At 46.5% G+C, this 25,776-nt stretch overlaps 1 protein-coding gene across 11 annotated transcripts in view; it reads right to left on the bottom strand.

Annotated features, from left to right (window-relative positions):
- The window catches only part of TppII (Tripeptidyl-peptidase II), a 160,202-nt gene that overhangs the window by 51,737 nt on the left and 82,689 nt on the right, over nucleotides 1–25,776 (bottom strand). For all 11 annotated transcript variants that reach the window (XM_084595703.1, XM_084595704.1, XM_084595705.1 and 8 more), the window contains exons 16-22: nucleotides 24,518–24,624; nucleotides 23,246–23,400; nucleotides 23,068–23,184; nucleotides 17,563–17,663; nucleotides 7,865–7,961; nucleotides 2,839–2,976; nucleotides 1,263–1,510 (exon numbers count right to left, since the gene is read on the bottom strand). In XM_084595703.1, coding sequence (XP_084451829.1) covers nucleotides 1,263–1,510; nucleotides 2,839–2,976; nucleotides 7,865–7,961; nucleotides 17,563–17,663; nucleotides 23,068–23,184; nucleotides 23,246–23,400; nucleotides 24,518–24,624 — 963 coding nt within the window. The remainder of the gene's footprint in view (nucleotides 1–1,262; nucleotides 1,511–2,838; nucleotides 2,977–7,864; nucleotides 7,962–17,562; nucleotides 17,664–23,067; nucleotides 23,185–23,245; nucleotides 23,401–24,517; nucleotides 24,625–25,776) is intronic.

Raw genomic sequence — 25,776 nt, 5'->3', positions numbered from 1 at the left:
TGCTGATCATGGTTTCCAACATCACTTTACATGAAAACAAGACCATGCAAATTTTCCACAGCGTTTCCAAAAAAATTGTAGGGGAATCAAGCACTAGGGACAAAAAGCTTTCCACTTCGTCACTTAAAATCCAGTGTTTGGTTCCTTTCACATTTTTTAATAAGATCTTTCATCTCCTGGGACAGCTTACTAGTATCTTGTCTAGCTACCTTCCTCCCTACTTCAACTGCACATTCCACATTGATATTCTTTCACATCATTATTCAATCCTTGAAAATTCAACTAAAGTTGTCATCCTCAGCGGGAGCTGAATATCTGTCTACTTTCATTCTTATTGACAATTCAGTGACCTTACCATCCAATGTATGGGTATTCTGATTACCTCTAAATTCGGCATAACATCAGGGCGAATGAACAATATGAAATCTAATCATTTTTAGACTCCCCATTCGGGCTCTTCCATGTCCACTTCCGGTTCGTTTCAGTATACACCATTACTCCCTCCTGCAAATTACCAGAGCCCATGTTATGGTCGCCCACTGCCCGATCTCCAGCCTGTTTTTTGCTAACCTTGGCATTGAAGTCGCCCATCAGTATAAAGTACCATGTCTTTACTGTACTCAATGCCAATCTCATGTCTACATAGCATCTTCAAATTACCTAATCCTCTGGCTAGATATAGGTCTGTAGGCCTATACCACCTTCTATTCGTGTCCCATACTGAGCTTAATTACAATAATTGCTACTATTTTCTGTTCACACTATAGTACTATTCTGTGTTGCCAGCAATATATTTATTTTTACATACTGCAGCTACATCTGGAGCTATATCCTTTCTGATAAGAAATCCCACACCAAGTTCTTCTTTGTCTGCCAAACCACGACAGTATGTGACCACGCTTTAGCACCGTCTATGCTTTATCCCTCCTCCTCCCAGCCCCACAAAGCCCTACAACGGTAAAATCAATTTTTGAACAGCACTGCTGGGCCAGCCTCAATGTATATATATAAGGTTCCAACATTAGTTGTTGCCAGTCGCAAATTCTAATGGTGGCCTGTAAGAGACTTTTAGCACCCTCAGCAGTGTCACAAGTGTGACCCCCAGTGTGGCCAGATATTCGGGAGCTGCTTGCTGGAGACTGTTCGTTATACACCTCGAAGAACGACATTACTTTAAACTATAATGAATGGCACACAAACGCAATGAAGACACCGATATGGCAGCCAACAGCAGAAGCAGGCACGGACAAAGCCGAACTCACTTGTCGCAGGGTAGGGGTGCCAAGTAGACTGGTATCCGAGTGCCAGGTCGTACCATGATGGGGGCAAACTTCTTGCCCGAGGCCAGCATGGCCTGTCCCTGGGTGCGGTACGCGTCCAGGGGGATGGCGGTGGGCAGACGCTGACTCAGCTCAACGGGCAACTCTGAGAGGCGCTCGACCAGGGCACTCTGCTCGTGGCGCACGTGCAGGCGCAGCACATACTCCCCCTTCTCCAGCTTGGTCGCATACTGCAACATGGGCATTCCCATCTCTCCTGTTGTACTGCACCTAACTAGGCACACTCACTTAACTTCCACTTCTTTGCCTACAGTATACTGCCCTCAGCTGTGAAATGTAACATTCTAAAATGACATGTGGCCTTTTGAGGGAGCCGCTGGACCAATTTAGCATACCTGGGGTTCTTTTAAAGCACACAGACATCGCACGTGTGTGGATGGTTTTGCAGTTTGCCTCCAGCAAAACATAGCCACCACGACTGGGAACGAATCCACGACCTTAAGATCAGAGTGAAACTCCAGAGAGACTGCACCACTGCAGCAGGATTCGTGATGCTGAAGATTGCTCTAACAAAAAAAAGAAATGGTTGCAATACAGGCAAAAAACTAACATCCATTCCCGATAGTACTCGTAGTCATGACCGCAACATTTTTTCCGTCAAAGATTAGCACAGACCTCTGTAGGTGTCATTTTCATGATCTTGGCACCTTATAAAAAATTATGCTCATTAATTATGTTGTCTCGAAGGTCTGCAGGGCCCGTAAAGTTGTAGGAAAACCTGTACATACTTTAATCCCCTGCAGTTCAGAAACTGCAGAGCTTTGAACTGCAGCAACACTCTCATTGGTAGGCTGATTGGTACACAGCTGCATGCTGCATACTAACGGACAAAGAAACCAGCATGCCTTGAATATTTCTTTCTGGTGTTTGCCTTCATACTGTTTGAGCAATTTCAACCTATTCAAATTTGGTTTGGTTTTGGTTTGTGGGGCTTAACGTCCCAAAGCAACTCAGGCTACAAGAGACGCCATAGTGGAGGGTCCTGGAAATTTGGACCACCTGGGGCTCTTTAATGTGCACTGACATCGTACGGCACACGGGCACCTTGCTTTATGCCTCCATTGAATGAGTGTGCTTGAAATTCAGCCTCTATTTCATAGCAATGATAAACAAGCCTTCAAGAATCTTCCTCATCATTGGAACAAGCCTTCATAGGGAAAAATCTGTGAAGGCTGTATGTCATACTTGTGAATAATTACTGTGGCAACAGCCAGGCTAATGTATTCCGTGTTTTTTTTTTTTTTTTTTTACCTGTGTCTAACGTCACCAAAAGCACCCTGTGTAATGACTTCTTCTAACAAATAACAATGACAGCATTTTGAAAAGCTACCTGGCTATTTATCCACAACACTCTAAGAGAGTCGGTGTTAGGAGATGGTGAAAAGCACATTGAACAGGTCAACATCCAACAATCACCCCAAGGGCGCTAGATTTTCCCCAACCACCGACAAAGCAGACCTGCTGTTCCCTGAGGCGACTGCAGAAAATGGGCCTTTACCCTGTTGGGAAAAGCATCTCCAGAAGCCAGCAGCTGCTTGTTGGTGTCAAAGATCATCCACAGCTGGGACTCATACTCTGACTCGTACAGCAGTTCCGACAAGAGGCCACAGCTGGGGGTCACCTCTGTCGTCCTGCTCTGCATGGACATGAACACATGATGAGATTAAACAACAACAAAGTGCAGGTATACTCTTTTTTTTTCAAGCTGTCTGCTGCATTATCAAAGGAAAGGTGCAAGTCAGGGTAACGCCTACTGACTACGGCGTAAGAATGTGTTACAGGAGGAACAGGAGGAGGAGGAACTGGTCCAGGCTGCCCTTTCCTTTTGTAGTGCTGCCAACAGCTTTGCAGGTCAGTGGAAAGCACAGCATGGCAGGACTGAAGCATCAGCAGCAGCAGCAGTGCTGCATTTACCAGGCATGCACATTCTCTCTCAGGAAAGAGCCACCCAGTGACTGCTCACTGGCCACCCCACGGCAACCACTGATATGCACACAACGAGCATGCAGCAGGGCAAGTGGAAATCCTGCACTTGACCGCCCTAGGCTGAACACAACATCATGGGGCTGCAGGAAAGCAGAAAAGGCACGGAGGACTCCAAACTCACTCCCTACATCTCCAACCAGCTTATACTGCAGTTATAGTACTGCCGGTACCATAGCAATGCGTGCAGTTGTGTAAAATGGTGATGCTAATATAATTATCGCAAGAACAGCAGTGTCAAAGATGAAAAAAAATAAATCTAGTGACCAATTACACTGTTGCCAAGCAAAGTGCAGTCGTGAACAAAGCGAACCAGAATGTTTAGCAGCGTGTCATATCAATTCTTCAGACTTCAATAATTCCAACTTGCACAAAATTTCAGACTTCGTTCATAAACCGCCACGCACACCACAGTAACACGTAAATTTTTAGAACTGATATTTCGGAACCTGCGAAGACCAAAAGTTTAATTCTTCAGATTCAAATAGGCACCAGCAATACTGCGGAGATCGTTTGAGCAAAATCTTTTTCGGCACGATATCGATGCGAGTGGACATCGCTGTTGCAACCAACCATTTCTCTGTTGCCGTCGAGGGTTTAAACTGTCATTCGGACAGACAGGCTTGGCTATTTGTTTGTCGTTGCCATCTCAAGTGGCCAATGAAGTAGCCTGCAAGGGATGCACGGCTATATTGAAAATGGAAGATAAGAAGCAGCGTTTGCTGCTTTGACGAAGAGGAGAGCTAGTAAAGAAGGATAGAAGTAAAACATGCGCAATGACGATTGGAAAACCTCCAAGCAAGGCTAGCAGGGCATGCACAGCATGGCCAGTGTCACATTCCGGAAATAACTAAGGCAAAATCTTTTGCTGGCGATCCAAGAGTCTCTAAGATCTAAGAAAAGCAAACCAGTGGTATTAGGCCTAAAGTCAATTGCAGCTATCACAGCAAGAAATGGCCACACAGCCTGTCTTGCTCCTGTGAGCATGCAGGAGGTAATGCATGCTTTCTGCGAGGCTGAATACCTTTCTCGGCTAAGTTAGATTGCACAGTGAAGAAGTATCAAACAAACATTAGCTGTGGCAAAAGAAATATTTGCATTATGAAGAGCAACACTCTCTGGGAAGCTGCTAAAGTCAAGCTTCGATATGCTGGCGAAATCTGCAGTTTACTACGCAAAATTAAAATTTTGCAACATCAAAATTTATTTTCTAGTGTGTGCAGAAAATCCTCCCATAGACCATTCACAGAGATAGCCTTTAGTTGTGGTGAAAGCGGACGTGAGTGATGGGGACCCTTTCAGTTTTGGTTTCATTACCTTTGCTGCCCTTCTGAACCCCCAGTGACAGCAACCATTTGACTGCATTCGACCATTGGCTAGAGGGAGCCAGGGAAATGAATAGTCAGCAACAGTGTTTATGCTGCACACTGCTGCTTTACGCCACAAATGCTTGCACACACATAGTTCCCAAGTGGAAAGTTACTACAGTGAAATCTCGTTACTACGAACACCACATTAACAAACTTTTCAAATTAACGAATTTTTTAAGAATACCCGGCAGATTTGCCATGTTTTCAATGTAAAACTATTTCAGAATTACGAATTTCAAAATAGCGTATATTTCAAAATAACGAACATATTTTATTTTTTGTTCTATAATTTTGGAACATCAGTATTACGAATTTGGCTAAAATTAACAGCACTGCAGCTTGCAACTCTCGCGTGAAACGAAACAGAAACCGCCGTTTCTGTGTGTATGATCCGTGGGCTGTAGCTATCATCATCAGGACATCTAGGACCAGCTCCTAGCGCCACCATGAAGCTATGGTTTATTACGCAGTAGCCAGCAGGCCTAGCTGCCTGCGTTTTTTTTCTTCCTGTGTTGTGTGCCGTACGCAACTCGGTCGTTCGTGCGTTCGCGCGTGCGGGACGGTATCTTTTTTTTCTTTTTTTTGCCGCTGATTATCTTATTGCGAAGTTTGTGCGAGATTGGTGATGATATTAGCCAGCGAAGTGCCAAGAAGATATGAACGCAGCTGCTTTCACTGCAAGAAATCGACGCAGGGAAAAAGCGATTCGGCCTCTACAGACAGCTAGCATTGCCCCATCGACTGCCGCGATCATTATGAAAGACCGAGACAAGATTTTCAAAGCTCAGGGAGCATTGAAGATGGGGTCATAAAAAACTCTGATGGTTTTCTCTTTTTTTTTTTCACACGGACAAAGTCCGTACTTTCATCGCTCGGTGCAATCACGTACGCGATGAGGTGTTCCGGAAAGCGGAAGGTGCAAGGTCTGAAGGTGTATGTGCTGTAGTGGTGTAATGTAGTGCGCGGTCGTGTTTGCTGCACGCGGCAGAAGAAAATAATGTATTTCTTCAAATAAATCAACTTTGGAGTTAGTGCAACCTTTTCACTTGAGGTTTTGCTTGTCTACACACGTGCCTACTGCCAAGGTACGTGATTTTCATACCTAGGTTTGACCACTGGCTTATAATCGCAGATTTTTCATTACAACGATATTTCAAAATAACGAATGATTTTTCGCGGTCCCGCGGGATTCATTATATCGCGATTTGACTGTAGTCAGGTGGGCGGGTGTGCCAATCCATTCCAGTTTTTTGCTGAGCTTTTATAAGAATAAATCCAATACAGTGAAAGCTCATTAATTCGAACCTCGATAATTCGAATTTTCGGATAATTCGAACTATACTTGGTCCGGCCAAGCTCCATAGAGACCTGTGTATAAAAATGCCCGTTAATTCGAACGCGAGTCGGTTCCGCTACGGATAATTCGAACTACGCGCCGCCGCGTCTGGGCGGCTTGGCGCACATCACACGGCAAAAAAAAAAAAAGTAAAGAAACATCTCCGCGATCGGTAGGCATAATTAGAGGCTGCGCACGTCCAAAACGGGGACAGAAGATGAAACCAGGTAAAACTATGGAAGAGTGGGTAAAACTTAAATGGCACCATGACTGGCGTGGCGGCTGGCCGGCAGCGTTGGAGGGAGGGGACGGCGGCCACGGCAAGGTCAGTGCATGACCGCGCAGCGGCGGCTGCCTGCTCTCTTTTCTGCGCAACTTTCGTAGCTCGCAACTAAATACTCGTTAATTCCAACCCTGTTAATTTGGAAATAGGAATGAGTACTGTCGGCGCGGTTCCAGCCAACGCCCATAAAAGGCTCTATGATCTCGGACGGGCACTATGGGTTAAACTTTTTTTTTTTTTTTGCGATAGCCATCTATCCTTCCACCCATCAGTCGTCAACGGAAGCACGCGAGTCAGCCGCGATCATGACGCACGTAGACGGCGCCGCCCGTCCCAGCATGAGCGAACGTACTGAAAAGGAGGCTTGCACAACCGGACAAGTGCTGGCACTTTGCCAAGCTCGCTTTCCTCCCCCCTGCTGGAGCTAAAGTCAAAAGATAAACACGCCGTTATCGCTGCGCAGCATCTTGGCGCACTGCCAAGAAGTGTGTTGTGGACCGTGACAGCTCGAAATGGAGGGACGGACACGCTAACGACTGACGCTGTTCGTGAACCTCACCTGTACTACGCAGATCGCGCAGCAGGTGGTATGCTCCTTGGCTATAAGCTTTTACCTAAGCCATCTCTTCATCTGCCTTATGGGTAGTGTCCACTTTCACATAGCATTTCCACAGCGTAGCGTTCTAGTGTGCGCTTCAGTATGTGCACCGCTCAGCCCTATGAGCTTGCGGTACAATATTTTGTTGAGTTCATTTGAGCCAGCAACGAAATTTCATTACAATAAAAGAGCGATAAAATTTACCTCATTATACCAAAGCCAAATATACATGGTGGCGTAATTCTGTCTCCTCAACAATACGGTCCCGCAACCTTTCTCCTCAGTGGCTGCCTCTGAGCGGGTTAAACGGCGATTGTTACCGAGAAGTGTCTCTGAACACAACCTAAAGGTAACATACACTCACTGAAGGCCGGAAATGATTACGATAAAGCTAATTGAATAGTGTTATCATTGCCATGCCGTCACCTCGTTCTGTTCAAGGTTGGTTTTGCAGCTATTAAGAATTAGAAACATCACATAATGCAACCTAAAGGGGAACAGCCCCCGGAATGATCTTGGTAGCTTATTTTAACATCGCATTACAAAAAATTTTTTGAAAAAAGTTACACTTACAGGATTCGAACAGATGTTTTATTCACTCAGTGCTCAGGAAAGTAGTGTCAATCCATTGTGCCATTGAAGCAATGAGTACGGCAGGCTTTTAAATGCGCTCTTATTCATTTTTACAATATTTCCGCTCTCTATCACCAGGTGACGCAGCTCAGAGGACCCTACCGTTGAGAGAACGGAATCTCGCCCCATGGACATGAAGCTGTGAAATACTCGTTACACAGATGTTTGTTACATCGAGGTTTACCGTATTCTCCCAGTTCCAAAACATATGATTGCCGCAACCACGTCTTTCTTGAGCTGCGCACTGGTGAGAGGCACGAGAGTCAGCTGGTGCCCCTCAAAGAGAGAACTCTTTGAAACTCGCACCCTTAGGCGACTTACAAGGGAAAAGTTGTAGGTGAGCTGTATCTCGTAGATGACCCGGCCATCCGGAAACACATCCCGGGCACCAAGAGGCTGCACCTTGGATTCCGTGGGCCTGCATGACAGCAACCACCTTATCTAGATAAAGACTGGCAGCAGTGAGAGCAGGCTTTCAGACCATTCACGGTAGAGCTGACAACACTCACGGACCAGCTTTGGTGATGACCATGCAATGGCTCTACCTCTGCTTGCGGTTCCCCAGTTTCCACTACCGTAGGCAGTGTTGCCAATTCAAAAAGAGCAAACCCGAAACAGGTGGCCCTAAAAACCCGCTAAGAACGGCTAAATTCAATATTTGCATCAAAAAGCTAATTTTAACTATATTTCTTCACATATTTGGTCTGCAAACACTAATCAATATTATAAATATATTAGACAGCACCTATTTTTTCAATCTTTACTTTGGACTACAAGTAATTTCATTATAACAAATATCCCGCTGCCTTTTGTGGGTTTGAATTAAGGTTGAAAATGCACTTTGTCTTTCCTGAGTACAAGTTGCTGTCTGTAGGCACTTTTGTTCACGAAAAGACATCTGCTTCCTTGTGGTTCGCCGAGGTCTCCGCAGGCAATTCCCCGCTCCTAGCACCGGCTCTAGGCAGTATTAAAGCAGTACTGCTTCCAATGTACTCATTCATATAGCACTGATCCTTTAGCTTACATTTGTGATCAATGTGGTTTTACTAAAGCACCATTTAGTCTGCCTTCGGAAACGACTTAAATTACTAAAATGATACTGGTCACCTCTGTTCACATTAGGCTCCCTATTTACATCTGATGATGCCTAGGCGACTAAACATGCATGCAATTTTGATGTTCTGCCAGAGCGAATTCTGTCAGATTGAAGAATGAATTTTTGTCGGAAGCGTCCCTGTACTCAGTAGCGTGGTTTTTTGGGCTTGTTGGTACATGATTCCAATACACTATAGCGCAGCAAAAGACGAGGACACAAGAGCGAGAGACGAACACCACGAGCGCTAACTTCCAACAATTTTTATTCTCCTGAAGCATCATATATAAACGCCAGAAAAACATGAATCACATGTGCAAACAGTATCAATTCCTTAGAAAGACAAGCTCTTTATCTGAGAGGAGAATGGAAGGTGTGCTTACACACGCGCATCCAGAACTAGTTATCTTTTCGGCTTCAATGACTTCGCGCGTTACTCTTTCTCTGCTTTTTCCTATTACCACACTTTTATCAAAGAAAGGCTTACAGGTTTTTGAGTTGCATTCGAGAATGTGGTCAACTAGCGATCCGCCTTGCCGGCCGTTTCTGACGTCTCGTGTGATGAAGGTGTTGTATATAAAATTCCCTTGTCATGCGGGAAACACTATATCGGCCAGACGGGGAGATGTCTGAACGAGCGCCTAATGGAACACGCTCGCAACGACAAAAACCTGTAAGCCTTTCTTTGATAAAAGTGTGGTAATAGGAAAAAGCAGAGAAAGAGTAACGCGCGAAATCATTGAAGCCGAAAAGATAAATAGTTCAGGATGCGCGTGTGTAAGCACACCTTCCATTCTCCTCTCAGATAAAGAGCTTGTCTTTCTAAGGAATTGATACTGTTTGCACATGTGATTCATGTTTTTCTGGCGTTTATATATGATGCTTCAGGAGAATAAAAATTGTTGGAAGTTAGCGCTCGTGGTGTTAGTCTGTCGCTCTTGTGTCCTCGTCTTTTGCTGCGCTATAGTGTATTGGAATCCCTGTACTCGTTCACATTATCTTAGAATGTAGTGTGCTTCCACGAATGTTCCAGCTGACGAGAGTAGGTTTCTTTTACTGCAGCTGACTGGCAGAGATTTTGCTCACGGCCCTCATGATTTTTTATACCGGTGACTTTTTAATGACAAATATAGCAATCATTTAGATTTTGAACTTCCAGTACCCAATCTTGAAACTTTGGATCCTACTGCCACTCTCTTCCAAACATCTGCTCATACCCGACAGGTCCCAGTCAGTCGGACCATGCCCGGATATAGGAGACTCGAATACATAAAAGTGGCTCAAACATAAATTCAAGGCATACTGGGCATGCACAAATATTTGCCACCTTGATATCTCAGAGATGTCATGCGCTCACAGGGATGTTCTCTTGCAGAAATGAATATAATTTATAAGAATTACACTATTATAAAAAAAATTGTGAGACCACCAAAGGCCCCCATAAAGAGCCGACAAGACCTAAAACCACTAAAAATACTGCCTTTTGCAAATTAACAGTTCTGCCTGCTAAACAGCGCAAGTTCACTAACTTGGCAACACTGACTGTGGGAGAGCTACACAAGAGCGATCATCACCAGTCACGCAAAGTGCATAATGAACAAGTAACGGCAAACTCCCAAATTGTCCAAAAGAGCCTGTCTGATGCCAAGTATGGCTGCCCACGCTGATCTTGCCCTGAGCAATCAAACTCACTTTCACTCGCTTTTCTTATTCTAAACCTACCCAATTACCACTAGTAATCCCTCACTATAACGAAATCATCGGGAAAGCATAAAAATTCATTATAAGCGGTAATTCGATATATGCAACCACTCGACAAAAGCTAGAGCAGTCGAGATTTAATTGCACCAGAACTGCAAGCAAGTCAAAATACAATATTAGACCACAAAAGCACATGCGAGGCAAGGCTAACGAAGCACTACGAATAACACACAATCACATAGCCTGCAGCATGAATCAAAATGCATGCGCTGTGGGTGCCTAAGTGAAAGCGGCGGGCAGAACAGAAGGCAGAAGCTTCAAAATGTGGTCCTGTCTTCAGGTCATCTCGCTTTATTAGTCAGAACAAGTTGCTGATGACGACGGTTGCAATGGAAAGCTTCACGTGTGCAGACGGAAGAAAGGCGACCCGAGTTCCAAGAAGCATGAAGCGCGGGAAGGCTTCGGGAGGGCAGGAGGAGGGAGGAGCCGCAACGGCACTCAAAACCAGCAGCGCGGAAGCGAGGGCTAGCGTTCAAATGGCTCGCAGACAGTGGAGAGCGAATGAGGAGGGGAGAGAGAAATGGATGCATCGAGGCGGGCGGGTGAAGAGGAAAGAGAGGCGAGAGAGTAGAGGCGCATGCGCAGATGCCTATCTCAGGGAGGGAAGGCGAAGCCACTTTGGGAGGTGGGGGGAGCAGAACCGTATGGAGGGGAGGAGGAGCGCAGGACACTGGGTAGCGCCACAAATGCCATTGCCTCACCGCCGGCAACGCTAGAATTTTTCGTGTTTTCGGAATGCTATCTGTCGATTTCCGCCGTCAAAAGAGAGACAAAGCTAAGAACGGGCACTTTCTTTTGTGCTAGCACCGGAAGTGCCCTTTAGAGCGGTAAAACCACGGTCGGTAAAACTTTGCTCCCCGAACGCACCCCATGGTATGCTGCGGAAAAAGTCTGCCTGCGGTCCTTTTCCCACTTCAGCATCCAAGAGGCCGCGGTTTTCTGGCATCGCAAAGCATCAGAAAAACATCATTTTTGTGTAGATTCTATCACGAGGGACACCAGCGATACGATTCCGACCGGGCGACAATTCGCGGAGACAAGCCGCGTGACGACGTAGCACGGTGGGCTGAGGGGCACGCTACATCGAGGCGCCCTAGGCTGAGGATTGCCAAGGCATTGGCGCTTGTAACTGTCGCTCAAGTTCTGGGCTTTTAGAAAACTTGCCGTATCACCCGAAATTAGCTCGCGAGGCAGCCAATTGCAAAAGACAGGGGTACTCAACTTCCGTTCTGAACTTTTTTTATTTTGCTTTGTTTTCGTAGTCCGGTTTGAGCAAAGGACCTGCAGATGCTCACTTCATCTAATCCGTGCATATGAGTGCATCGAAACAATTCAGTAGAAGCTTGGTAGGGTAGTAAAGGAAAAAAAAAGCTAGTGTGGTTTGATGTTAATTTTCGAAAGGAGCAAGAGAAAGTCATTGCTTGAAATGCAAGTCTGCATCGCAGTGTAGTAGTGCACCGCTGCGCTGCGACCTTTTTTTCGCATTTTTTTAACGCGATGCGTTACAAACAATTTCATCAGTGTTTTATCGTACATCATGTTATTTATTGTTAGAAATGGGATATAGCGCAGCTGTACCTCCCCCTGACCGAACGATGAGGTGGCAGCAGCAGAGCAATGCTGAAAACGCGCCTCTCTGTCGCTGAGTCCCATCGCTCCGTGCGGTTTGCACCAGCGGCAACGACAGGCGTTGCCGTGACACATCTCCAGAGATTGTTGCCTCATGCGGTTGCCGCTGTATGCGCAAAATTGTCGTTGCCGCTCGGCGATGCCTCCACTCGCCAGTTCGCTGTAAGCAGGTCAATCTGTTCGTGCACTTCGAGTAATGTGGTTTAAAATGAATGCATTTGGGTCAGGAGCGGAAGATATTTCGAATAAAGTGATTTCGTTATAAGGAGGGATTACTGTAGTATCGTTACCATGCAAGTTTTGAAGCAAGGCCCACAAGATCTAATAATACTGGCAAGGTTTTGCACCTACGTGCAATGACCTTAACACCCTCCAACAAGCTCAGGCAAACTACTTGCTTACTGTAATCGGCAATGAATAAACAAGCCACATTCACAAAGGCCATTCATTGAGTGCATTGTCATTTGGTACTATAACATTCCCCATAGTGCTCCATGATTGTTTTCTGACCTGCTACTAGTGCATAGTGCCAGCAATAGTTTGCAAATAATGATTGTCAATGCTGCAATCCTTTTCGATCGCCATACCATAAGGAAGATGGTACATGCAGAAACACACATCAGGGAGATAACAGAGCTGTGCCTCAGTTTACGGTACTACTCACTTTCTTCCTGCACTGTTTTTGTACACAGAAAGCTCTTTGAAACTCACGCCCCTGGAAAACTTGCAAGGCAAAAAGCTGTAGGAAAAGCTAGTCCTTGTGTTATGGATGAGGATGAAGAAGCGGGCAGTGGCATGGGCAGGCATGCTCCCGCTAGGCCTGCCAACATTCATTAAATGTCATCTATCATTGCAATCGGTCATGTTCTGTTTCCTTTCTTCATCGGCTTGCTGCCTCCTAACATTTACATTTAATGCAAGGACTAGCTTTAGCATGCAAGCTTGCTGTCAAATCAGCAGGGAAAGAAGCACCTAAGGGATGTGAAAAGTGCAGGATAACGCAGCTAGTGAACACCATCTGAAATCCACAATGACTCACCCCGAGTGCAGATGAGCAAACATTCCGCCATCCATCAGCATTCAAACGGGTCAAATATTTGGGATAATTTCAAGTGTAGTACGGATAAAACCTTTCAAACTTTGGAACAGTCACCTATTCCAATGACAACTAGAAAGTTCTAACATAATGAAAAAAAATTACAAGGGTTCAACGCTGCTGAATCAAATTTGAGTGAAAGCATTAGCTGCGAGTAACCGAGCGTTCTTCTCTTTTTCTTCTTCCTCAGCCCACATATAAAGCCCCGCTTTAACCAAGCTGTATGAACGTGCCTTAGTGGCCTATAGGGGTAATGTGAATGCCAGGGTCCTATCAGGCTGATTCTGACATAACCGTTCATGTAAAATGAGAGACCCAAGTTGGCAGCTCCTGCCGACCGCTTGGGTTGGTAGCCCAGCTGTCACCCTAGTGTCACGTGGGGTGTGACGTCACAGCGTCACAAGGGTAAGACGTGGCTACTGGCAGCGCTACGCTGAAGGCTTGAAACCTAGAGTAGTATTGTTTTCGCAATAAAAAGGAAACTGACAATTGCGATACTCAGTAAAGCCAAATTTGAGCGCGGCCCTTAAGCGCGGCAATTAAGTTTCGAATTTAAAGGCAGAGCAAAATAACATTCAAGGGTCCCTTGAGATCCCTGCCTCGCTGTTCACCAAACTGCCCGAGGCGTCCCCTGTCGGTGAGCAGAATTTTGTGCCCTAGGCTGGCCCACTTGAAATAGGCTGGCTACTCTGGGTATCCTGTCCCTAGAACATTTTGACTTTTCCTTCAAGTGCAGGATACGACAGAATTAAAGGGTTCCTCAGGCTCCCTCCGCTGCCATTCACCAGACTGTCCGAGTCAACCGTAGTGGGTTCCGAGGGACCAAGAAGAATCTTGCACCGCAGTTTTGCCAGCGCCAAATATGAAAGGGTGGGCCCTTGGGCCACTCTATACCTGTCCAATGGTGACGCTGATGGCCAAGCTGCTCAAGTCAGGAACGGGAGTTCAAGAGCTGTCGTTTAAAAAATACCGCTAGGTTCACCTGGCCTTTGGTGCACGTTGGTGCAATTTTGGCAAATTCAATGCTTTTGGCTCAGAAAACCACATAGTGCCATGCACGGGTGCAACAGATGAAATAGGATCTGCAGCAATTTTTGTAGCAGCAAAATCTTAGTTTTGGAGCAGTGAAATTCATATTTGGAGCAGATCCCAAAAGGAAACAAAAACAGCATTTTGCAGCATGAATTCAAATTCTGAACCTGTTAAACAGGGAGGAAACCTTACTTTCAGCACAAAAATGAAGAGACGTGAATATTTGACTGTATGAATGTGATCCAAAGGAAATGTAGCAAAGGCCACATATCACCAGTGCTTTGCATGTTTCCCTTAGGAATCGGCACGTGCCTATTTTTGTAAATGAGCATTTTGTACAGCAAGGCATGCTATCACACTTAAAAAAAAAAGAAGGAAAAAGTGAGCCATTAAACGAAATAGGTTAATTTTTCAAACTTCGGGGACTGAATAAATATGAGAAAGCTAAAGAATATGCATTATTTTTTTGTCCCTAGCACAATTTGACAGTCTTAATCATGGCATCTTATCTTGCTCACAAGACTCATAAGACAATGTTTTACTGTCTACGAAATCCACAGCTTGTGTTGTGCGAGGGCAGCTCCAGAAGAGCCCAATTCCAAGCCGTGACCGTGATCAGCCAGTGCCCAAAAGCGAGCGCAGTACAAAAACAACATCAACAAAAAAGGAATGTTGATTCAAAAGCAAATACAGAAAAAAAAAACAAAGAAATTAAAAATAGCGACCAAAAAGCAAAAGGGCAAATGCCGAAACCAGATAAGAAAGCAGGTCATAAGCAAAAAAAACTGACGAGCAAGCACATCTTCGTCCCATGATTGACGCTTTATGGGCTGGCGATGACTTGGTAGTTTTGACTGGATATTTTGATTAAGGGGAGGTGGGCAATGACTCGGGATATCAGGTTACATATTTCGTGCACAGAGCAAATACAGTTGAACCCGGTTATATTGAACCCGGATATATCGAATTTTGGTTATATCGAACTCAGGGAATATACCCTTGAAAATCCCATGTAAAAGTATAGGAAAGCTGCGTCATATATCGAACTTAATTTCACCGGCCGTTCGATATATCGAACTCCGCACCACGCACTGGAAAGTGCGCCTTCCCCAAAGACGATCGCATCACCCTTGGCCGTTAACCGCGTGACGTTTTCAAGCCATGCGCGGAAGGAATGAGAAGTTCGGTGACGGCTGGTCTGGGCAGCGCCGCGCCCATTCCCCAAAGGCACACGCATCTGCAGTTATCGTTTCCCGCGCGCCAACATATGACGTTTGCAAGCCATGTGCGTGGGTATGCCCATTCTTTTGCCGAGCTATCTCTCTCCTTCAGCACGCGCTACAAGCCCGTTTCCAGACAGACGTCGGACGCTTTCTCCAGCGTGTGTTGCAAACCCTCTGCGCCTCTGCATGCGGCGGCTGACGTGGCTACGGAGCCTGCGGACGTTAAGAAACGGCAGCTCTCTGTTTTTTGTTTTTTTTTTGAGAGTCATCCTTTCTTATCGTTGTGCTGTCCGGACATTAAGCGGCAGCAGTTTTTTTTCTTTTTTTTTTTTGTTGCGGGAGTCGTTTATCCTGCATGTATGAATTAACGAAAGCACGCGGTCGGCTGCTGCGATCATGACGCCCGCCCCAAGCGCGGCGCGTGGCTTGTGCAATCAAGCCTTCATGGGCACTCTGCCAAGTTCGCTCCCCGCCACCGCAGGAGCTATCAAAAGATAAACGCACCCCGACTGCGCAGCATCTTGGCACGCTGCCAATGAGCTGTGGATGAGACGACCGAAACGGCGTGACGCGCTCCATCGACATGCGAGTGAAAACGCTCGCGATTTCTGCCGCGGCGACACAGAAACCTTGTTTTGAGCTGCTAGAGTGTCTCGAGCGGCGAGAGGGACACAGTTCCAACAAGTTTGAAATTTTTCGCTCTGTCGCTGCCGCTCGTCGCTGAGATTGTTCAATCGCTTGCATGTGAGGGAGCTGGCCTTTATGCATTTTTTTTTCTTCAAATTCTCGGGTGCAAAAGTGGAGGGTGGGTTCATTATGCGAGTGGGTTGATTACGCGACAAATACGGCATCGTTTTTTTTTCGCATCGTAAGTACCGTCACAAGCTGATTTCTGTATATCGAATTATCGATATATCGAACTATTTCGCGATCCCCTTCGAGTTCGATATATCCGGGTTCGACTGTATTATAGTATTTCGCATGACGGAAATATAAATTTTGGCAGTCTTGAGCTCCAATGTGGTGTTATGGAATTCAAAATCTAAGACTGCTGCTTGTTTCTCGACCTGTTGACACCCGAAATGAATTTCACATGACCACCTCAAATTACATTTACACAAACACACAAGCCATAACTGATGCGCTTACTACGCTATCTGATGACGACAGGAAAGTGAGTCTATTGACAAGACACCATAAGACAACCTTGCTGTCATGAATGGCCCTCAAAAATATCAAAAACTTCAAAGAGCTGCATAAGAAACAAGAGATACGTCCATTAAAAGCATGCGGCGCATAAAAAAACACAATTTTGAAGTATTGCTCCAAAATCACAAGTACCACCAAGGCCCTTTTCGCAGTGCAACACAGTAGCATTGGTGCCTTGTTACTGACCATGGAAGACAGTTGGGCTAGTTGGTGTGTATTCGTTAATGACTGCGACATTGCGACTAGCGTGCTGTCCCGTCGGTACCTTTTGTCACTGTCCTTTGTCTTTTTCCATGCTAGTTGCAATGTCACATTCGATACAGACGTCCCCTTTGCATTATGGGGATGCTTCACCGCACAAATTAAAACCCGTGCAGTGAGGCATCCTCAAACTGCAAGGGTTCAGCGTACTGGAAAGCGGTGGAAGCACGTGGATGCAAGAGAGAAAAATATGAGTAGGCATTAGAATGGCGTAATTCCATCTCAAAACAAAACTAAAAGGCCTGTGGTGCATGCTGCAGTGTCTGAAACGTCGCGACTGGCCATATGATGGCCGCAGAAGGTTGTCCCCGAGTATGGCAAACCTTTGTGGCTAGTCAGGGTATTTTGGCACAGTGTGGCACAAATTTAATCAATTTCACACTTTTGGCACAGCTTGGCACAGAAATATACAGTGTATCGAAATTCCGCAATTGGTGTAGGTGTTGCACCCCTGCATATGTGTCGAAGTCACGCACCTGGCACAGCTGTTCCACCCCTGACCCAATTATGACAGGGTCCAACAGTAGAAGTATTTCTAAGCATGCAGCTGGCTCATACAAGCATAAATACCTGCATGAATGTGATGCGCTTAAATAGGTAGGAGTCTCATTTCTGCTGCACCCTTAGCAGCCACATCAATGACTCGGAAAAGAAAAAAAAACAAATACCCAACCAAATAAAGTGCACGCCAGAACAGATCAAGCGGGTATCCTACCGAAGGACGATGACGTGATGCTTGAGGCTGGCCACCGGCGCCAACTCTTCCGGCCGCAGGTGTGAGGTCACGTCAAAGCGGTACACTCCATCTGAGGCTCGCTGCAAGCAACAAGAAGCACAGGGGTGTCTAAGAAAAAAGAAAACTGCTTTTCCAGCACACGAGCAAGAGAAAGCCTACGCGCAAACAGTGCTAGCCGTTTCCCACTACAAGCTGCCTTGGGCAGCAGTGCTGTGAAGACAGTGCACTGCTCCTCTGTTTCTCCCCATTGACAACGTTGAGCAAATAATCACACGCATGTCTCTAGCAGGTAGTTGGCCGATGACACTGGGTGGGTTGTGTGACATCATAAGACCACATTCATTGGCTGTGTTGGCAGCAGCAGCCAACTCAGGATGGGAGGGTGAGTTGAGAATCAAACCCTCCAGAACCTTTGAACCCCAAGGCAGGCATGCTACTCTCAGGCCATGAAAGCTTGTTCGCATGGCTTCATTAAAGCGGGTCTCTATAACTGTATACGGTGTCTCTTACGTAATGCTCTGGGTTCCAACTGTATGCTAATGAGTATGTGTGACATGACAGAGTCCCAAATTAAGGGATTATTGATCAAGCGAGTAACTAAGCACGTGTGCACAAACAAGCATTGTGGATGGAAGCCATTAACGCTATCGCATCATACCCTGAAAGCTGAAGCTTAAGCGTTTCCCAAACTTTTGAGAAGTGCTACTTTTGGAACACAGGGATAAAAACTAAGCATGTACCTCTTCTCTGCACCGACTTTATTACTTTTGAAGCAAGTTCAGATCACTACATTTTTCTGATATGTCACTCCTGGCCTCACACTGCTCAATGTCACAGAAATGTGTTGCCCTTTACAAGCACTGACTGATCACTATTTGTACCTTATTACTTTCAATTAAATAACAATTTCAATTACTCTTAAGTGGCTTCTAGAAGGTGGCAGTTGTCACATGACATGGCCAGGTAGCTAGAGGTCAGCGGTTTCTGTGACGTCACCCGTCTTTAAAATTGCTGTCTTTGTGTCTGCTTACATTAAATGTGGGTAGTATGAGTGACATGCTTTAACCGTATAACCTTGCGTGATGACCCAGCTGAATTCAGTCTGCTTTGAAATGGAGAGTACGCCTAGTCCCTCGTGGCAGCTGTTCGACGCTGAGATGTCACTTGGTGCGGCGTGAGCGAAAACAATGGGCAAGAAGACACCGGCACTGTCATCTACATCTACTAAGTGCTTTTGCATCTTAGTTTAGCCATGTTAATCCTAATTTCTGATCACAAACAAAAGAATGGCATGCAAATTAGTGGCCAAAAAAAAAAAAAAAGACAAAAGATACTGACAAAGTCACCTGAGAAAGCGCATACCCACGCCATGCATAATTGCTTTAGCTGCACTGTCTTTAGATGCTAAAGTCTAAAACACATTGCCTACGTTCATTTTTGCATTGTAATGGCAGCAGCCCTGCCCAACAAAAACCACACTTTGCACCTGGCCACATCAGGTACTGCCGCAAAGCAGCAGCAAGTAAAACTGGAGGGGCATTTAAATTCTGCTTTTAAGGTTATGATGCAACAGCGTTAATGGCTCCCATTTGCTGGCTCCCCTTGAGGACCCTCTTTTGCCTACACATGCTTTCCTACTATGTCAAAAAAGAATGCCAACATACCAACCAAAGGCTGCTGTTAAAAAGAGCAAGACGTTTTGGCTTCCATACGGAAAGCTTCTTTGCTAGACAAGACTAAAAAACAAGTTGGAATTTTTGAAAATAACCTTTGACCAGCATTCTTTTTTTATGATGCATTTGCCTCTGTGAGAGAGAAAATATCACTCGGTGGCTAGCACCGCACAACCAGATTCAGTGGCAGCTGTTTACAGCGGTGCATGTGGCATACTGTACTCGCATAAGAACACATCTTTTATTGCGAAAGCAATACTGCTTGCACTTTCTGCCATTGATGGTCGTGGCCCCCCCTTTGCACAGCTGCGCCCCACGTGACCGTGTGACATCACGACAGACCGAGAGACAGGGCCCCTGCTCGCGCCATCGATGGCGGAGGTGAGGCTTCACAAGAGCCGGAGCGGTGACATCACGCCGTTGCCACGTGACTGCGTGACGTCACGACAGACCGAGAGACGGGAACCCAGCTAGCGCCATCAATGGCAGAAATGAAGCTGCACAGGCCGGCTGCGCCGCTGCCGAGAGAAAGCGCTCGCTAGAGCGGGATAAAACGGGGGGCTGCAGCTGCGCTCCTCTCAGTGCGCTATTTCGGATGATGTGTACAAGGCGAGGCTAGAACGATCTGCTGCGGCCATGCGACGGCATCGTGCCGAAGAAACAGACGAAGAGCGGGAAGAACGGCAAGCTAAACACCATGCATATGTATCAGCCTGGCGAGCACGCCAGTCCAGATCGCTTGATACGGAACGGCCAAGTGAAACTTCGGAGACAAGTTTCATGGACGCTCTTAATGCCGAAGATGTTGGTGAAGAATCTATGAATAGTATGGAGCGACACAATGTCAAGAGAAGAAAACGCCGTGCTGAAGGAACGCCGGAACAGAGAGAAGAGCGGCTTGCTAAAAGAAGAGTGCAGTATGCAGCCAAGAAGGGAGAATGCAACGAAGCAAGACGAAAGCGGAGAGCCCGAGGCGAAGTGATAAACGGATGGTTATCTGCACGGGAGACTACAATAAGGATCCTACATGAGACCCTCAATTCTTCCAAGTACTTGACGAGAAGTACTCTCTCCAGTTATGCCCCTTGCAACCCAATGGAGTAGCAGTCTAGATTTAGTAATGTATAGGCATTCCGACGACTATGTCATCACTGATGTACAGACCAAAAGCCATTTCTTCACGGATCACCAAAGCGTATTCATCAGATTAAATAAAGCAAAATTACACTAGAACCATGTTGTATCCAGAGTGAATCCATGCATAAGCCATACGGGGCAACCATGTCCTAACTACCAGCTGAACTAAGGCGTTGGCAATCTTCCAGGCTTAACCAAGCTAAGCCACAGCCAATTTTAGAGCGCAGCTCTTTGGCGTCCATTCCTGGGTTTCGCGTCGGCGTCGTCGTCAGCCTCGTAACCAGCTCCGCCCCCCTTTCATCCCCCCAGCGCTAGCAGCGACCGACTGATACCGCTGGATGCCGCTGACGCCGCTAGAGAGTCAAGATAACGTGACTGCATAGAACACCGTCGCCGCCATGCCCCTGTTCCTGTGTGGCGGATAGGGTGCTCTTCAGTTGCCGACGCGCCGGTTATTTCACGTAGGCCCCGGCACGTCGACGAATACGTGACCACCTTCCCATGGCTAGACCTGGTTCTTGGCGCTGCGGAAGCGAGGGTATCATATTGTTTGCGTCGGCATCGGCGGCGTTGTCCCTAAAACCAACTCCGCAGCTGGGGTTGACTCACTATCGGCGTCAGCAGCATCAGTCAGTCGCTGCTATCTCTTCCCTCCTCCCTTTATCGCGTTGTCCGCTTGCTGCGCGCACTTCTGCCCCCATCGTTTGCCGCTGGGTGTACACGCCGCCCTCCTCCCCCCTCTTCCTGCGAGTCTCCGGTTGTCAAAGCGCCGGCTCGAACTTAATTCCTTTCTTCGCTCCTCCTCCAATGCAACCCCTGTGCGGTGGCAATCAGAGAGCCAAATCGGTGGCGGCGGATCTGTATATGTGCACCGCCCGAGCCGAAATTGCCGCTGCCGTTCGCCACTGCGAAATTATCTGCCAGTTCTTTCTGAGCCATGAGCGAGACGACCGGTGGAAGTCCTCAGTCTGCTGCTGCTGCTGCTGCTGCTGCTGCTGCTGCTGCTGCTGCTGCTGCTGCTGCTGCTGCTGCTGCTGCTGCTGCTGCTGCTAAACGAGCTGCCAGAGAAAAAATTCTGTGATAGCGCATACATGTGTTGCTCGATTTCTTTGCCTCAATCTATCGAAAAGGTGAAACAGCTTATTTGCTGCGCTCAAATTTCGCATTAGGAAGTAGCGTAATAGTCGGTAATTTTTTTTTTTTAACAGTTCTCACAAGGTGCAGTCCTTACATGAGCCCAGCAACATTCAGTTAAATTTTTCTGACTACAATGCAGCCCCGATCACGTGTCCCTCTTCCATGCAGCAACAGAAGTTTTTAAGGAGATTGGAGCAGACCTTGTGATTCCTTCAAGAACCTCTTTTAGAGTAAAGTCACTAGGACCAGCAAAAAATCTTTACTGCATCAGGGTCTTTACTATATCAGCTGTTGGTGATGACACGGTCCTAAGATGCTTCTGGTAGTTCATGGGCACTTACTGAACACATCTTGTTGCTCAATGAAAAAAAAAAAAAATCTCTCAAATACCTTCCACCTCTCTGTTATCATCTCTTAGTGCAATTTTTTTCAGCTATAACAATTTTTTACATCTTATAGAAGTACCCCTCTTAGCATGAGGACAACATGGCTACGAATACAACCAAGTTTGATTTCATTTCAAAATCAAAGCCTTGCATTAACACTGTGTCACTTTTTGCTGTTTGTCTTTTAAAAGGCAATAAATGATAAATGCGCATGGCAATCAAGTGCTGCAAGACCACACATGCTGCACCTCCGCTTCTCGCCTCCACTACCTCATTCTTTGTGCTGCACAATCCTGTGAATGTTTGCCCGTTTCTTCCTATTCCCTATTCTTTGCTGCACTTTACTACGGACAGCGCCGCCTCCTTTCTATGTTTGAAGACAGCTTTACTTTTTCTTTTTTTTTCTTACGCGCTGCATGCTTTCCCTGATGGCTTCGAGGCCTCTGTAAAGTAGGCTTCTCCTGAATGCTGCTAAGCCTGGTAGTAAAGCCAACTAAAAGACCACTCTGTGTTATTTTTCTGTATTGAAATACAAAAACTCTGCCTCACGATTCTAGGTAGTGCGCGGGCAGCGATGCTATATCATGGAAGTCATCACCGCGGCCATGCACACTTTACTATAACAGAGTTTTACCAAGAATGTCTTTACTATAAAGGGGGGAAAATGTACAGTTGTCTATGGAAGATGAAGTGGGACTTTAGTTTCACTTTACTATATCAGAGTTTACTATAGCGGGGTTCTACTGTACCACATTTACCTAACAATCTGCTCAAGTTAAGAAAGGTTACTGGCAGTTGCTTGATCACTCAATTACTGGACAAGTCCAGAGCGCAGAATGGCACGTACATGATCACACCGAATGTCGCAGAAGCTACTGTCCATTGGCTCTCAGTGAAACAGCATTCTATATTTTCTAACCACTGGTTGCCCAAGTTGAGGGTGTGGCCCTTACACAATAAGGCATTTTGTGTATATTTCACTTCTCTTACAAAGTCCCTGTGACATTATTAGCACACTGCCACCATGCTTGAACTGCTCAGCGTGTGTCATGGTGCTTTGTAGTGAGATCATCGCCGGCTGACCAACCAGCGCGGCGCAATGAACTTTGTGCTATGTCATCGCAGAGCCTCAACTGCTGCCAAAAACGCACCATAGCCAAGCAGCTGGGGTCCGGCTGCAGTCCGTAGAAGGTAAGGCTGCAGTCAAGCTCCACCTCGCCCAGATTGGTCCACCACTTCGCCAGGCAGAGCTCCAGCGTCAGGCCACCCTAGAGGGAAGGAGAGGGGCCTTCAGCAGGCTGGGGCCACCCCCACCACCATGGCACTCACCACCACTGCGAAGGCATGTGATGTCTCCCCCAGTGGGGAAAGCACGCAAGTCTTCTGGAACTCGGACGTCTCGCAGGAGCGCAGGGGCTGCAGCTGCAGGGCATGCAGCACCAGGTGGGTCGCCTGCTGGGGGTCGTGGGAACGCAGCTGAACGCCTGCACGGTCATGAGACACCCGTCGAGAAAGCTGCCACCACATTTGGATTCATATATGGGATATGTGAACATTTTAAATATTATTTTATTCCATTGCCAAAACAAATTTGAAAAACAATATCTGAATATATAACTGGTGGTGGCGGTAGTCACACCAGCGTGCGAACTGCTGTCCTCAGGCTCTGGGCATCCACCTGGAACGCAGATCACTCTCTTGTCAGTTTTCGTCCTCTCCATTCTCAGTCACCCTGTCTGTTTCTCTCCACCAATTCTATAACAGGCCATGCCCGTTTTCCGTCATGCTTCCATCATTTTGCACTTCACTCTTCGGCTTCCTGTCCGCTGCAAGTGAGTTAGCTAAGTGCGTACTGCTCCCCACATACACAGCAGAGCAGCTTCACCCAAACTGTTTCCCTTCGTTACTATCTTCCCCTAGTGCTGCTTATTCGCACTGCTGTTCACATTTCCTCCTTATTTCTCATCGAATCTCGCCCCAATGATACGTAGGCCAGTCGCCTACATGTCTTATGTGGTCTGGGACCCCAGATGACCAATCTTGGTGGCCTGTGGCCTTGCCATGTGAGCATGGCACTTCACTGCTTGCTCGCCCTGTGTGTCCCCAGTTGTTTTTGTTTTTTTCTTTTCATTCCTATTCCTAATATATTTGTCTCTGATGGCTGTTAGATGAACACCCTTCCTCTTGGTATTTTGGCTCCTGCCATGACACCTCTCAGTTTTCTACATTTTTTTTTTCAATGGTTACAAATTATTTCCCTTGTCCCTTATTTCCCTTCTCCCTTCTCTACCTGTTATTTCTCCAGGTTTATTTTTCTCTCGCCCATTTTTTCTCTTAACATTCCGTGTTCTTCAGCCCACTTAACCCACGAAGTTCAAAGTTCAAATTAGTGAACTTCTGCTCAATTTTGTTGACTAAGGCCGCCCCAAGTTCTTGGCAAGTGTGAGTGACAGGCGGCAAAACGATGTGCTTTCATGGGTGCGCCACTCGCACAGTGTCCACATCATTGCACACTAGGTGTGAAATCCATTATAGTCACAGCCTGTCTGCCACTATGCCAGTAAGGTTCGGGACAGGGGCCCAGAGAAGGAGGGTACTCACAGGCCCAGGTGGCTCCCGGGGGGACCACCAGGAATTCCCGGTGCACCGTACCGGGGCGGAAGACCAGCTTCTCTGCACGCCACTGGTAGTTGTCCTCCTCACCCACCCTGCACACACAGGGCAGCATCAACAGAGGCTTCCACGTCACTCCAGTGGAGCATTCCCTGGTATAAAAGGATCTGCAGTGGTGCCTGACTCTCATCCTCACTACAAACGGCACAATAACAAAGAAGGTCACTGGGCAACATCAGATAATTACAAGCTCTTCTAAACCCTGCGTTGTATGCCCGAAACGTCCTACATTTGTCAAAGGTAGCCATGATCTAGCAGTCGAACTTTAGTCACTTATTGAAGGCTTCATGCGCGAAAAAGGCAAAAAAAGATGACAATGGGCTTCCTTCCATGCAGCTGATCAGGAGCTTCCGGGGTGCTATAACATGCTCCACTACAGAGCTACAAGAAGCAAATCACGCAGCCTTGCTAGTTTTGGCAAGAGGTGTCTCCATTTAAATCAGTACCAGCTGATGCAGTTCTGCATAAAGAAGTGCTTGGCATTCTCTTCACTTGAAGAATAACACGTCTTGACAAAATGGCCCCATAGCGATTGAAAAGTCCACGGTGTGTCCCACTGCGCAATCTTGCATCTGTTGTGGTAACAAAGCCAACTCAGCCCCACAAAAATCTGGCCCCACTCATCCGCCCCTCAAGTTTCAGTCCTGGACTACCCGACACTAACAAGAGGAAGCCCCACGAACGGACACTTCTTGAAAATAAATCCACTTTTTTGCCGATATTAGCAGTGCTGCTATGAAAATACACAAGTATCTCACTGAACAATGTAAGTGCATGAGAGCCCCCCATGCTTGATGCGAGAGCTTTCAGCAGAACTTTACCACCAGATCCTCGTGTTCAAGAGAACTCCAATTGTCACAATACTCAGACGAATGTGGCATAAAATTTCTTCCAATTATCAGCCTCTGAAGGTACCTGTCATTTGGAACCAAGGAATAGCTATCATCAAGCTATCTGTTCAGCATTTTAGAGCACCACAAATGCCATTCAGCCATTTTCCTTCTATCTTAGAGGTTCAGGAGAAGGCCTCAATATGGCCTCATCGGTCTGAGGCCTTGTTAGGAATAATACAGTAAGATCCTGTTAATTTCACCCTGTTCTAGACACTTAGAGCTGCCTATGTAGCCTCAACTAGCACCCATGGGACACTAGTTAATTTGGATGCTACAAGTGTCATGCCGGTTAAT

Source organism: Amblyomma maculatum, chromosome 2, assembly GCF_055883805.1.
Source record: "Amblyomma maculatum isolate TAMU_Amacu chromosome 2, ASM5588380v1, whole genome shotgun sequence".
NCBI lineage: Eukaryota > Metazoa > Arthropoda > Arachnida > Ixodida > Ixodidae > Amblyomma > Amblyomma maculatum.
Note: the sequence above shows the minus strand (reverse complement) of the source record. Positions and strands in the feature narration are given on the sequence as shown.